Here is a 14281-nt window from a genome sequence, read left to right as displayed (position 1 = left end):
GACATTTGCAACGAGGATCGGGTCCTAACAAACCTTGCGTCGTGTCTCATGTCCACATTTTTACTCATTCGCCTTTTACCTTTAAAAAGTTAGGATTCAAGTTCAATTTCGAGTTACCAGTAATGTGCTCCACGACGGAAAGGCTACCTACCGCAACCTAGTTAAACTTTTCGTTCTAGATCACAACCTTCCAAACTTCCAAAATGTACTGACGTCTCAGGAGTACCCTTCAAGATATGCTACAAGGTATCTTATCAAACTGTTTTCCCATCCATAGACAGCAAGCAGAGGTATCCGATTAAGAATCACTAAACATTTTCTAGGGAAAAAATGAGCCACTAATCACTAAACAAAAAATAAAAATGCCATAATGATAAGCATACGGAGGAATACTTAAACTGAAGGGGAAATTCACGAACGATGAACTTACAGCCGTGCTCTGATATTCATACTCATTTCTGAAGGTTATAATCACCTTAAACTCTTTACAATGGCAGAAATACGCCACTTTATTGCTCTGCAAACTCTCTGCTCCAATGTAGGCATATTGGCAAGCATAGTTTGCACTTCCTGTTCATGCCACAGGGATTTGGAAGCTGAAACATATCGAATGAATCTCATTTACATAAGCAATCGATGGTGTTGCTGCTTTGAGACCTTTCTGTAACATAATGGCGTTACACAAAGTACGGTCAAACAACCAATGTAACAAAAACCCCATGCACACCTCCAGCCCCTAGATAGGAAGGACTTTCATGAGTCGTAAATGAGGCTACATGTATTCCATGTCCATTGACAGCAATGTACCACCAGAGGTCATCAGTCCCAGATGCCTGTAAAACTTCTTCCGAACATCAAATTTTCCAAAAGTCAGCTTAAACGTGCACACGAGAAGCCTGATGAGCTCCCTGCACCTACACTGTTCAGTTGGACTGCCAAATATGAAAGCAGACTCGAAAGGCCACTTTTGCTTGCTCTTGAGTTGATGGAATGTTCTGCCTCTCTATCCATAAACCAAGAAAGTTCCAACCTAGTCGATCCATTTGATAGGACTTGGGAATTGAGCCACTCACAAAGACAGATCATGGAAAGCATTCTTGTGGATTAGCATAGAAATAATCTTCTTCTTTAGGCCTATCCAAAATAACTCGTCTTGTAGTTGGAGCACCCATACGGTCCTTATGGGCCTCACGGACAGCGAGGGAGAACTCATCCCATTGCAACGAACCATTTTGGTGCTGATCAAGTAGCTCAACAAGACGTTTTCGATCCAAAAGGATGGTTTTCCGAAATCCCAGATACCTATGGAGGAAAGCAAAAAAGGCATAAGTTGGAACTAAAATCAACTGTTGTTTATATTTCTAAACATGCAAAGAAAAGAATATTACCTCCGATGCCCTTCCACAACCTTGGCCATGTTTCCATCATAGGTAGGTACGAAAACATCACTTTCAATTGCAACCAAATAATCAAGGGCAGCCATTTGAGAAGAGTGGTTTTGAAAAGGCTTCAACTCATTCGGGCTCAGAAGCATCTCCTTGCGAACCTGATAGAATACAGAGCAGGCTGAGACCTCTCATTAAAGAATTAAACATCAAAATAAAGCAATGCAACTCTCCAGCATCATTTATTTTAAATCTATGATACATCTTAGATAGATGACCAAACCCTTAAAAAAACATTGTTACACAAAAACATTCTGAAGAAGGATGAAGAAGGATTCTGCAGATGTATCCGAGGAAAAAAAAGGATGAAGAAGGATTTTGTAGATGTATCCGAGGATGAAAAAAAGATATTTATCCTTCTTCATCCTTCATAATAAAAGGATGAAGAAGGATTCTGCAGATGTATCCGAGGAAAAAAAAAAGATAATTAGCGTAGAGTCAATTTTCAGCAATTACAAAAAACCAACGATGATGGACTCATCCAGGGTCTGTATTGGTGTGCACGCTGGACTTTTGTCTAAACAATTTGTTGTGGTAGACTAAAGTCATCGTGGATGAGGCCAAAGAGCTCTATGTGGTTGAACATCATAGGGTGTTTAATATGCGGGCGACTTTGCAAGTAGATAACACAAAATTTAGGGAGTTTTTGGACTCAAAAAAGGTCTCTTGGAGCACACCTTTACGCATTACCGATACTCTAAAACAGCAGAAAGTAAAGCCGTGGTATTTAACTCGGTTTCCATTCTCTTTGAGTTGGGCACACCTATCAAGGAGTGTGGAACTTCTCAGCTAGAGGCCCTTGCCTTCTAGTGACTCCACGTTACAACATCAAGATTTGTAAAGCCACATCGAGCCAAAATGAATTCTAGTAGCAAATCATGAAGGAGCTAGTCGTGTGCGTGCAAAGAACCACCTATATTAATGCCGCTTCGAGCGCTGATAAATCTTCATGTTCTCTCCGCTAATAAAAATCAACTCTAAAAGAGGTAATGGTTCAACTAGTAACCTTCTTGTAAAGGTTCTTGACAATTTTTGCAGAACCTGATAACAGAAGCGCTACATCCTCTCACCACAGCTCACGAGGCTATAAGGTTCAATGCTTTACCGGACAAGTACAATCACGGACCTCCTCCAATCAGAGAGCTTAGGGTCTTCTCGTCACCTCAGGAGACAAGTTATTCTACCGCACACACTCAATGCTCCATGTGCTCACAAGACAGAGCCTAGTAGAATAGGTCGGCACCAATAGGAAGAGCAAGCATCACTGCTCCCCAAATTTCAAGCACTGTTAATACAGAGTGATGTCGGAAGACCACCTGGGCGACTGCCCTAAATGACACATGGCTTTTCTACGATGGTAAAATATATGTGTGTTACTTCTGAGTTCCAATTTAGAAGAAAGCTTTTTTTTCATGGAGCTTCGCAGCGATGGGTATCAGCAATGTCTCGTGTTGCCAGTGTGGCAAAAGTGAAGGCTCCTCGTGGGAAATTCTCGGTTTGCCCCAGCCCCTCGAGATTCCGAATCAACCCTTAGGGCGTACTAGTGTACGAGGTGTAACATAAGACTCGTTCTTTGAAACCGAAACTTTGAAACGTCCCCTACACATTTCATTTGCTAAAGAAACACTCACCTGCTACTAAACTTGCAAAGTCTAAAGTTTGAATTTCTATCTCAAGTTTCAAACTACAAGCATACTGGTTTGTATGTTTCAGTCTCTTTCAAACCATATTTTATGAAAGAGATCGGATCTCTGAGTCCTACGAGCAAATCTTGAGCTGTATTAAGGAAAAGATTGCCAAAGCACAAGAGGTTTAGCCAACCCAAGCCAACGCCTTAGACATATATTTTGGAGGTGGAGCAGCCAAGATAGTGGAAGAGGTAGAGGTGGTCGAAAACAGAGCAAATCTTGCTTCAAAACTTCCGGAGGGGCACCAACACCCCATACGCTGTCAGATTCAAGCATCAGAGATTCTCGTTGACCACCTCCACCTCCACCTCCTTTCACATGTCTTCTAGGGGTGGAGCAGCCAAGATATCAGACAATGCTTCACAATTTCAGGAGGCGCACCACCAATAGCCAACGCTTCTATGCTGTCAAATTCAAGTATCAGGGCTCTCCCAGGCACCATGGATGAAAGAAGATTTTCTCAGCAACCACCCATACTTCCTGTCAGCAGACCAGGAAGCATTGAACCTTCCTTAGCCCATTTCAGCTTCAGCATGATAGCCAATTAACTGCCACATTAGCAGTACAGTACTTGCCATGTCAGTAGGTTGGGCAGTTCCAGACTCTCAGTTGGCTGGCTTAAAACAGACCAGTGAACCTACAAATCAGTAGGTGGGTCAGGTCTAGGGGCATATAAACTCTCCCCATTCATCTTTAACCTTCAGCAGCTCTTCCATGAGCCATCAGTAAAACCCCTTTCGGAAGCTAGTGCAGGGACTAGAAGAACACGAGCGGACTGTCCTATCGGCGTCTAGACCGAATACAGAAATGTATTGCTGTTTATACACACACTTTTTTGTTTTTGTGAAAAGATTTTGCTTCTATATTACAGAGCCACAATCTCAAAGCACGATGTGCTCAAGTACATCAAGAGAAGATGTCAAGATATGACAAATATACATCATGATCAAAAGTCCCTGTTTGCAAGCAATCAAAAAAAGATTGTTACAAAGAGTGCCTGAAGAAAGAGTATAGGGGGAAAATGGGATCACCAAAGACTCTTCTATGATTTCTATCTTTCCAAAGAGTCAAGCCCAATACCGAACCCATACAAAAAACAAATCAAAACCCTGTCTATGTGGGTGAATTCTAAATGACCAGAAAGATTTGCCAAAAGTAGCACTGTAGGCATTGTATCAAATGTCTTTTGAAGTCTACAAATCAAGACTAGTGCACAATTTTAGCCGTCTTCTACTAATCCCCTCATTATCATCAAATCAGCTATGAAATGCTTAAATATATCGGTCTACCTTGGATGGCACCGCTATCCTTTCCATTAGATTATATTTTCTCCATGACACAGGTTATCATAACTGGTCCTGTGATTTTGTATTTTGCTTCGCAGCAACTACTGTTTTTTGGTTTGCATGTTTCTTGGAAACTCCTTCCCTAGAGGCTTCATCTATATTTTGAGATAGAACTTTAAATGGTGACAAAATTCACCTTAAAAAAGAGCTATTAGGTGATTGTAATAAGAAGACTTCTCGCATTAGACAATACCAAGCTATCAGCTCTACCAGCAGCTTGCCATTAATTGCTCTACAAGCTCTCTTTGCATGGGCCTCAAGTTCGATAGGAAGTGACCTAACATCTCAGGTAAACAATAATATAAGACCTCTTCACAAGCTCACAACTCAGCATCTTCATTCACAACACTTCAGCTTCAGTATAGTTCTAGCAACGGTAGGAGTAATATGATACTAGGGACATAATCAGAGATGCATGTATAGCTACAACTTCAACTATCAAGACAGTAGAAGTCCAACCCTGCAATGTACATCTAACCTGGGACAAGTATTAAACTATGCCTTATTTCTGTGCTTGGCCCAAGTCTAGACCAGGGCCCAAGATCTCAGCAAGACATCCACAACTCAATTGAAACTAGAAAACATTTCACAGTGACAAGCAGCAAATAAAGGCAGTCTTTAGCATCTGCTGGGCTTTAGAGCATTTTCAGATTTATTTATTTTTTGCAAGAAAAGTACTTCATTAAGTATGAATAAAAACCGCAGAGCAAGCTCAAGTGTGGGAGTACATCATGTCAAGCATGAGAAAAAACAGCTCAGAATGAGCAAACAAAAATCCCAGGTGGCGGCTGAAAATGCCACCTCATCCCTGAAGGAGAGTCGGAGAAGAAAGGAGAACCCCTCCAGACTCTGAGAAAAGGATATCTGAGCATTTTCAGATTAGAATATCTCATGTCTCAATAAGCTTACAAAGGAGTTCTAATGATCAAAAGGAGCGAGTCAAAGCTAGAGGAACAAAAAACAATCTGAACAAACTTGTAAAAAGCAATGAAACAATGATTTCAATATCAGGATGGAACGACAAACTCGTGAAGAAATGAAATTTTAAAAGAAGTAGCAAAATAACTTACGATGTTCGGATAAGTTTCGTGCAGAGCTGCCATCCTTCTGTCATTACCGTAAATCTCCCCAGCAGCAATGTATATTTGAGTCTCCTTGCCATACCCAAAAGCTTTCAAGACGAGTAACGTCTCCTCTGGTGTAAGGGGACAGAGGCCATCCAACCTCTTTTGTTTAGAATCAATAACCTTCTCTTTCCACCAAGGATATGCGTACCTGTCAGTACAACAGCAAAAAAGGGGACTTTCAATTTGTGTACTTGTACCTTTACAGAATCAACAAAACTTTAACACCCATTACCAAATCATTCTTGTGGCTCTAAACTTTCTGCAAGCATCAATCGTCAGGAGAAATATTCTCACCTCATTCTCGTGAGTTCTTCTACCTCTGCTTCTGTGCAACCATGAGTGCATCCAGAGAAGGCTAACATGTCCATTTCATATCTCAGATGCAACACCAAGAATGGACCGTTAGCCTGCAAGCTTTTGATTAACCTCTGCCCTAGCTCTTCAATGTGTGGAGTGAACCGTAGAGCATCATAATTAACACGACACCTTAGCTTTTGAATATCAACAGAAAGGCCACTGTTTGCTAGGCGTGCATCAGTTTTGCTGAAATGGATGATTTTCTGCTTTTGGATCAATGGAAGAATCTGCAGAAAATATAAGGATTCATGGTTAGCATAGAACCAGCTATGCATTATGAGGCTTCATAACGCAAGCAAGTCCAAAAGACCCTAGATCGTCATGGAGGGTAGATGGCCTGCCTGAGCGAAGTAGTAGGATTCATTCGACCAGCTGACTGGAGGTAAGGAAACAATCAAGCCCTTTCTAACCCTGGCATGGTATTTAGCAGGAACTGCCTTAATGATCCGTAACTCATCCCGCAAGGATGAAATGAAGTGTTTGACATCGAATATATCCCCAAAATCACTGTTCAAAGAAATGGCAAACTTAGAACATTAACCAAAAATAATATAACACACAGGAAAAACTTAGTCAATCGTAGATTCATCAAATACAAGTCTAAAAAGCATGCTGGAAAGAGATACACAAAGTTGGTTGACAGGAAGCTCTCCCTATAATATTGTCACAAGAACACATTTAGTGATAGGAATGGTGCACTGTATATATAGAAAGATGAATCCAGAACATTTTCATACAAATCTATATAATAACCACCCAAAAGGGTGAAAACCTTGTAAACTGCATCAGCTATAGCAGGGAAAACATCCTCACCGCTGTCATTTGAGGCCAACTGTAGTTGTAAGCCAATATATAAACTTATGCCTTCACATATGTGCATATCAACAAACCAGAAAGACATGAGCATCCATCTATACAGAGGCCTTCATACATAGTTATGTCAAAACTTTGGAGGTAAGGCAAGACTCAAGCACGGAAGTCTATAGATATCTAGATGAATCCAGGAACATGCCCAAACTAAAAGCACAACATACTGCAGTTTCAATCTCATGATAGTCCTCGTAAGGTTGAAAACCATAAACTCCATCACGCATAGCAGGGACTAGCTACTATGACATCCCTACTGACATCATCAGCACCTAACTGTGGGTGTAGACCATAGTCTAAACACATGCTCTCACACATAAAATCCACATGCCCACATACGTGAGCATCCATTTATGCAAAAGTCTTCATACTCCATTTGTCAGCACTCCGGAGGTGAAGCGCAGACTCAGCCATGAAAGACAAGATTCAAATTTGAGCCAAATCCAAAAACTATGCTAAGTGGAATTATGGACTGGAGGAGCATATCCCAATCAAATAGGGTTGTATCAAACCCTGGGTTAACAAGGGGTTGCTAGTAGCTAACGAGCAGAATTGGCCTATATATGTAGGGGACTGTAACCACACCCAAACGCTTGAGTTCATAGGATGTGACGACAAACCATAAGAACAAGGAATACCTAGAAAGCAATGAAGTTCAGATCAAATCATTCCCAAAATCAGCGTCTTCCAAAGCTCTTCCAAAGCTGTTAAATCACGATCATGGGCACTACAAAGTTCTCTTCTAATAGAGCATTACGAGAAACTTACAGCTGCCATATGCCACTGCAGATGTATCCATGAACATAAACCCTACTACTGAGTCAAGCATGCTGATCACTGGATGATAAGTATACTCAGCCAGCAGAAGACTTGCAATGAAGAAGCAAGGCCAAGAGCTCATAAAAATCAGGCAGCTACAATAGCTATGACACTATTACAGTGACCAAACAATAAGATTTACCCCCATGCTATTGGTACTGCACACAGGACAAAGAAAGTCGTTCTATATGGACTATATGCTCTCCCAACATGAGTTCAATATAGAAAACATGAGTTCTATGCTCTTCCAATTCTCTCCCAACATGAGTTCAATACAGAAGACGTGCTTGCTCAAAGACTTGCAATGACACAATTCCCCCCCTTCACAAGCCACAAATCTACCCTTCTAATGTCTAGTCTTCAAGGTGCCTCCCCTAAATTGCCAGCATTGCCTATCAATCGTAGCTCATGTTGCCTCCTTCCAACCAACCCATCAGTCCCCGCACCCCCTCAAGCCCTTCAGACCATGAAAGTTCGCTAGTAGCAGTAAGAGTTCAGTGAACAGTCGCTCCTCTGATCACCCTCCAAGATAAACAATATACTGATAATGTGGCAGTTCCATCTTCCGCATTTTGAGTATCTTCCACTCGAAACGTCCTGGGAATGGGTGGCTGGGGGTGGGGGGGTTGGGGGGACGGGGAGCGAGAGATGACAGAAGGACTTCAGTTTCCCCTGCATACACAGCCAGCTGATCGATTCTCCATCTGCACACATCTACCCTCATTCAGGGAGTATGCCCTGATCTGTGCCTTCCAAGATAACCAAGAAGCCTCGCTATCTTATCATCCATACACTACGAAAGAGAGACTTTAATGGCCTTGAATATTATCCCCTTCAGCAAAGCAAATTATCAAAACTCTCAAAAATCTAAGCGGCACCATTCTGTCGGAAGTTAGAACAATGCTGTGTACCTCGGGTCTGCCCAGAAAGAGGTCTTGTCAAGCTCAGGAATTATCAAAGTCAGGTTCAACAACCTTGCTATGGCCACCATATCACAGATCTGCACCACAGAAAAGCGCACAGATTTAATTTTACCAAGCATGCATACACACCAGCACTATATGCGGATTCTGTGATGGCATGAAACGAGCAGCTGTGGATGATCATCGTGAACATACAGCAGCACGCATTTGGTTGAGACCTCCATTACAAGAAACCAATAGGTAGCCATTGTTCCTATATACTCCTGCGAATATTGCAACACAACGTAGTAAGTAATGAGAAAAGTTCTGGTATAGAGGATGTAAAATAAATCAACAAAGTCAGCTCAAGCACGATACTAAATTAGTCGACTCTATGGTGACTGGCTAGGTTTGCTTAACTGACATCTCTTATGCTTCCTCACCTCAAATGTCCAGCGTCTCTACTATGAGCTCAGGCACGGAAGTAGAAACTACTTTTCCATTGATATCGGGATTGAAGATATGTAGAAACAGTGTGTGCGCGTCTATGATCATAGCAATAATTGCCCATCAACCCAACCCGATCAGAGACTAATGTTCATGAACACTGGGCGAAGATCTTGACAATGCCCTTGTAGAAATCGATGTAGCGTGGATGCGTGATGAAGAAGCAAGGCTACCCAAGAAGTCTTCAACAAACATAGAATTGACCTATAATGTACGATCACACATTAAAGCTGAAAAGTCATAGAGATCGGAGAAGAATAGGAGCACGCACTTGGAGGGAGAGGATGAACGAGCTTATTCGAAAGAAGTTGCGAAGAAGGGGTGATGACGACACCAGGCAAGTCAGAGGTCTGCGAACCCAACTCCTCGCGAGTGAAGCAGGGTGGCCAACCGCGCAGCAGCAGATGAGGACTCCATAGCTGGCCTAGAGCGAGAAGCTGAATGAGACAAGTCCATACCAAGATGCTGGTGCTCAATCGGATGAGCCAGACCTGCATCTTGCGTCTGGGGAACATGAGTGCGCGGGCTCTGCCAGCGTTGAGGTGGCGTTCAAGAGCTTTCAAGTCGACGTCGTGCCACCATAGCCAAATTCTGGCATCGAGCTTCCTGTCGGTCGTAGGATGCTTGTCTGGGGGCATGGCAGGGCAAAGGGAAGAGGGAGGAGGATGATAAGGGGGAGAAATGTAAAGCAGGAGGGGGCCAGGGAGATGGAGGCAAGCAAAGCTTGGGAGAAGGGTGGTTATGGCGATGCTTGTAGCGGGTGGTAGAGGCGATGCTCCTGCTGGGCGTATCAAGAAGGAATGGGTGCTCTCCAAATACTCTTCCCTGTCAGGTGCTGGTGCTGGTGCTCCTGCCTCCTCGATTGCAAAAGGGGGAGATGGTGGCAAGCAAACTAGCAGTATATAGTCTTCCGTCTCTCTATTTGCCCAATGCTGCTTTTACTAGAATGAGGAAGTATTGCAGGAGCGGAGGAGATGGGAAGGAAGCAAGCGTGCAGGGGGGAGCAAGAAATAGAGAAGACTGGGCAATGCGGATGGATGATGGGGAGGAAGATGGAGAGGGGAAGAAAAGGGGGGGAGGGGGGAAGCTGGAAGAAGAAGGGAAAGCTAAAAAAGTGGGTGAGGAGCAGAAGAGAGCGAAGAGCTACTGGGCAGGATGCTCAGAAGCGAAGCGAAGGAGGGGAAGAAGATGTAGGAGGAAGGTACATTGCGATGAAGGAGATTCTTGGGCTGCAATCCCGGCGATGGAGGTTCTGGGGCTCTAATCGAGACGATTCACAGAGCAGAGCAAAAGGAGAAGGGGGGAGGAGAGGGCAGAGGACTAATGAATTAAGAAAAGGTGGTATTGTTCTATTGTTCTTGGCGTTCGCAATTTCGATCGATCAACAACAGGTTAGCTCTTAAGCAGGCCAAAAACAATGCAGAGATGGTGATCGATCAACAGCCTCTAAAAATGAAGAGATGGTGATGTACCACCTCCCACCTTCAATTTCTGCAGAAGAAGAAGATGGAAGAAGATGGAAGAAGAAGAAGAAGAAGAAGAAGAAGCGATTTTGGGCGATCTTTTAGCTCTGCTCCATAGCCATCCTTTGCTCTGTTAGCTCTCCTCCCTCCATAGCCATCTCCTTCAAGCTCCATAGCCACCCAGCCCAAGCTCCTCCCCCTCTCTCTCTCTCTCTCTCTCTCTCTCTCTCTCTTCACCTGCTCTTCTTCCCCTTTAGATCTCCTCCACCACCACCCACAGCCTGGCCCCCGCCGCTCCCCCTTCCCCTCCTCCCTCCCCACTCCTTGTCGGTGATTATCAATGCTCCCTTCTACTGCCCTTGTCGCCAGCCAACCCCCTCCAGGAACTCAAATGGATCGCATTCATCATCTACAGCTATCTTGTAGGTCGTTCCTGTAGCTCTTCGTTTTACCCTTTTTGGGCGCCCCCAGACCCACTTTACCGAGCTCGCTTGTTATTACTTTACCTCCGTTGGCCTTCTGCCTGTCTCTCTCCCCTATGTCAGAGAGGAACGTTTTCCCTCCGTTCGCTGGCGGAGAGACTCTCTCTCTCTCTCTTCAGAGATCCGCCGCCCGTCTGTCTGGAGTCTGGACTCGACTGTCGGTCACGCGCTCCGAGTTCTCCCCCAAAGGCCTGCGCCAGTAGAGATTTTCCCTCCGAATTATCGAAAGTCACTCTTCAGCCGTGAAGTCACAGTCATCCTACACAATCCATCTTCCTCCTTCGGATTCCTCCCCCATTCTCAATTTCTCGCACCCATCGCCCCGGCCCCTAGAAACACTGCATACCTTGCACATTTGTTGTCGCTCCCTATCGCAACCCGTTTATTAGCCGCGCGGCTCGATGGTATTGGCTTGCCACTCCCTTCCCAACACCATGATTTGGACCTGTTTCTTGCCACGTATGGCTGACTCGCAAGCGCTCATCGATTCTCGCCGCCCCTCCCAGCAGTGCCCGCAAAATATTGTTTTATGGATGGCCAACCCAGTACACCTTTTTATGATTGCCGTCGTCGTGTGCAGCACGGCCCCACGGGGGCCGTCGGGACCCTGAACTTTGAAGGGTCTTTGAAGCCATATGAAGCGTGGACCCTGGAGCCATAGCTGCCAGCCTATCGCCATCTCCCGCCCCGCCGGCATCAACATGGAAATTACGCGAGGCTTAAAACAGCATGTGGTTCTGGAGACGAGCTGAACGCAAATTCCTCGTCTATCTTCGCCGTCGCCAATTCTCATTAGCACCTCTCAAAGACCGGACTCCGCATCTGTTCATCTTGGCCGATACCACTCTCATTTCCTCCGATTTACCTAGGCATCCCCGGCTCCATTCTTGCTGAATCGCTGCTTGCGCACTGTGGATTTCGCGCATTCCGGAGTCAGTATCACGGCATTGTTTATTACTCTCTGGTGACTAGTCTTGCAGAAGCTTCGTTTGTAGCTTGCATGGGCAACAAAACCTCACTGAGCACTCCATCCGTTATCCGTGGCACTGTGGCTTCCAGGGACCGAGTTCATGCATGGGGATTCACCATTCTCGGCCCTCCCCAAAGCCCACAGATGTGCAGCCGGCGACGCATGCTGCGGGGCAATCTGTGCCGCCACCTTGCTCTCGACAGTAAACAAGGCAGTTTCGGTTGCGGTATGCTCTAACAAGACGAGGCAATGGGCATGCATGTTGTCCCACAAGGAAGGTGCACCTTGCACGTAGAACAGACAGCGGAGAAGCTAAAAGCCGGGTTAGGCGTGGAAGCTCCAAAATGTTAACGTGGGATGCGCATTCCAACAACAGAAGCGTCCATGTGTGTGAGCACGATGAGGCAGCTCTCTTCGTTCTAATATTGTAGGGCCGTCATTTTGTTATACAATGAATCAATGCTAAATCGTGCACCTATTCTTAAATCCAATTACTAGTAGGTTGACTCCTATTATTTTTGCCTTTCCCTTTGGTCAATGAATGGAGTTTTTGATCAACATTATGCACGCTTTCTTTTAATAACCATTCCGAAAGCCATCCCTATTTGTACGGAAGAGCTTCACTCTCTAGGGTGTGATGTAAGCATGATGATCAACATCCTTGATAACACACCTTGACAAAAGCACATACAAAACAGGGAGAGAGGAGGCATAAGGGGGTGTAGAACGCATGGACCGCTTGTTCGATGAGAGACTTCGATTTAAGATTATCCACTTTGCCATGGTTTTGTGTACACAATCCTCTTCTTAGTGTTGCCTCTCTCTCTCTCTCTCTCTCTCTCTCTCTCTCTCTCTCTCTCTCACACACACACACACACACACACACACACACACACACGGGTTAACCTCTACTACCTTGCATTTAGTGCCATCCCCATTATAGGTATAGTCATGTTTTTTAATATTTGTATGTTCTTGCATGCAATAATGTCTATTGAATATGTATTCACTCAAGGGTTTTTTTGTGAAGAAATATTCAAAATTATTATATAGCATCAAAAGAAAGAAAGCAACTTGTTGATACATTTGAAGAGATACAAGGATTTATCAACAATGGAGCCTAGCTAGGAGTGCTGTCGTGGAGACTTGGAGAGTCCCTTAGGGTTAATAGGTCCCACCTATCTCCCCAAATGAAAATAATTAAAGTGTATCAATTAGTGGAAGAGGGGTGGAAGAGGGAGGATAGGAGGGGTGGTAACTATTCACAACTATAGCCATCTCACTTGACCAAATATCACGGTAAATGACCCTCTACTTAGTGGCATGTTCTTAGCCTATTCCATGTTGATTAAACATTAGCATGTTTCCTTCAAACTAGGAATTGTGGTGACCAGTTGTGGTTATCGATTTACTTCTCCATGCCCGTGGGCTTGGGCATAGCCATATTTTAGGAACAAGGCATCCGGAGAGAAGGGAGAGAAAAGGTTGTCATCGAAAAGTATAGCAAAAACATTCTGTCTTTAGCGATCAATATCGTTTCAATGGCTCAACACTCTCAACGCAATCACAAAATAAGAATTGCATAAAGTGTTGTTGTGCTTTAGGCATTCCAAGCCCTTAAATCTCACCCTTCATTACATCTCTTTGCTTAGACTTTGATAAGGGGTCTTCGAACCCATAAGAGGTGAGACACTTCCCTTCAATCAAGTGTTTCACTAAATAGAGTTGAATTTTTTTAAGTAGCTTTTGTTTAAGCGATAACATCCTAATTACTTTTCTTCGATGTGATTGGAAGGTCATCTTAGTTATGGAACAAACTAGATATCTAACAAGGAAAAAAAATGGGTTACAAGGCCAATACTGCTAGCAATTTTTCCCAAATAATAAAAACTTTGACCATATTGTTCATTAGTCAAAAAGGACCCTTTAGTATAAAGATTTAGGCCGGTTACTCACTAGAGTCTCGTCCACCCACCTACACAAAAAAGGGATTGAGTAGAGCCAAGTGGAGCGAACTAGTTCAGCTAGTGATTTTCCCTGCTCACCCAAACTTTGGTGGGAAAGACCCCCCCACCCAAGCGCCCGGGTGGGAGTTTTCTTTTGTGCAAAAATTCGTTGCTTTGTAAGGTGGTGGGATTGGAACTCATGACTTGTAAACATGCAATGCAAGCCTTGTCCATCGTGTCATGGCACTATAGATGTATTCCCGCCTGTCACAATGCAAGCCTTGTCCATTGTGGCCCCTTTGTGGCCATGGTGGTGTGTATGTATTTTCAGCTGCCACGAGACAAAATAATGCAAACTAGGG

General features: G+C 44.1%; 1 protein-coding gene across 1 annotated transcript; it reads right to left on the bottom strand.

Moving 5' to 3' along the window:
• Nucleotides 1-411: 411 nt before the first annotated feature.
• LOC147882128 (rhamnogalacturonan I rhamnosyltransferase 4-like) lies at nt 412-10688 on the bottom strand. The gene is made up of 8 exons (XM_087401285.1): nt 9330-10688; nt 8768-8835; nt 8561-8649; nt 6305-6470; nt 5901-6190; nt 5550-5754; nt 1389-1546; nt 412-1302 (listed from the first exon to the last, which is right to left on the bottom strand). The coding sequence occupies exons 1-8, from the start codon at nt 9694-9696 to the stop codon at nt 1083-1085; spliced, it is 1563 nt and encodes a 520-aa protein (XP_087257411.1). The 5' UTR covers nt 9697-10688; the 3' UTR covers nt 412-1082.
• Between the last annotated feature and the right edge of the window lie 3593 nt (nt 10689-14281).

The sequence above is a fragment of the Dipteris shenzhenensis genome, chromosome 30 (assembly GCF_047967505.1).
Source record: "Dipteris shenzhenensis isolate YYH24624 ecotype China chromosome 30, Dip_SZ_1.0, whole genome shotgun sequence".
Classification (NCBI taxonomy): Eukaryota; Viridiplantae; Streptophyta; class Polypodiopsida; order Gleicheniales; family Dipteridaceae; genus Dipteris; species Dipteris shenzhenensis.
The sequence above is the reverse complement of the archived record's forward strand: the minus strand, read 5'-3'. Positions and strand labels throughout refer to the sequence as shown.

What these genes read in the sequence shown, in the direction of transcription:
- LOC147882128 (XM_087401285.1), bottom strand. Translation starts at nt 9,696, where the DNA reads ATGCCCCCAGACAAGCATCCTACGACCGACAGGAAGCTCGATGCCAGA. An exon ending in TCTTTCTGGGCAGACCCGAG is followed by an intron (nt 6,471 to 8,560) that starts GTACACAGCATT and finishes TTCTTTGAACAG; the next exon opens with TGATTTTGGGGATATATTCG. An exon ending in GTTGTGGAAGGGCATCGGAG is followed by an intron (nt 1,303 to 1,388) that starts GTAATATTCTTT and finishes TTTCCTCCATAG; the next exon opens with GTATCTGGGATTTCGGAAAA.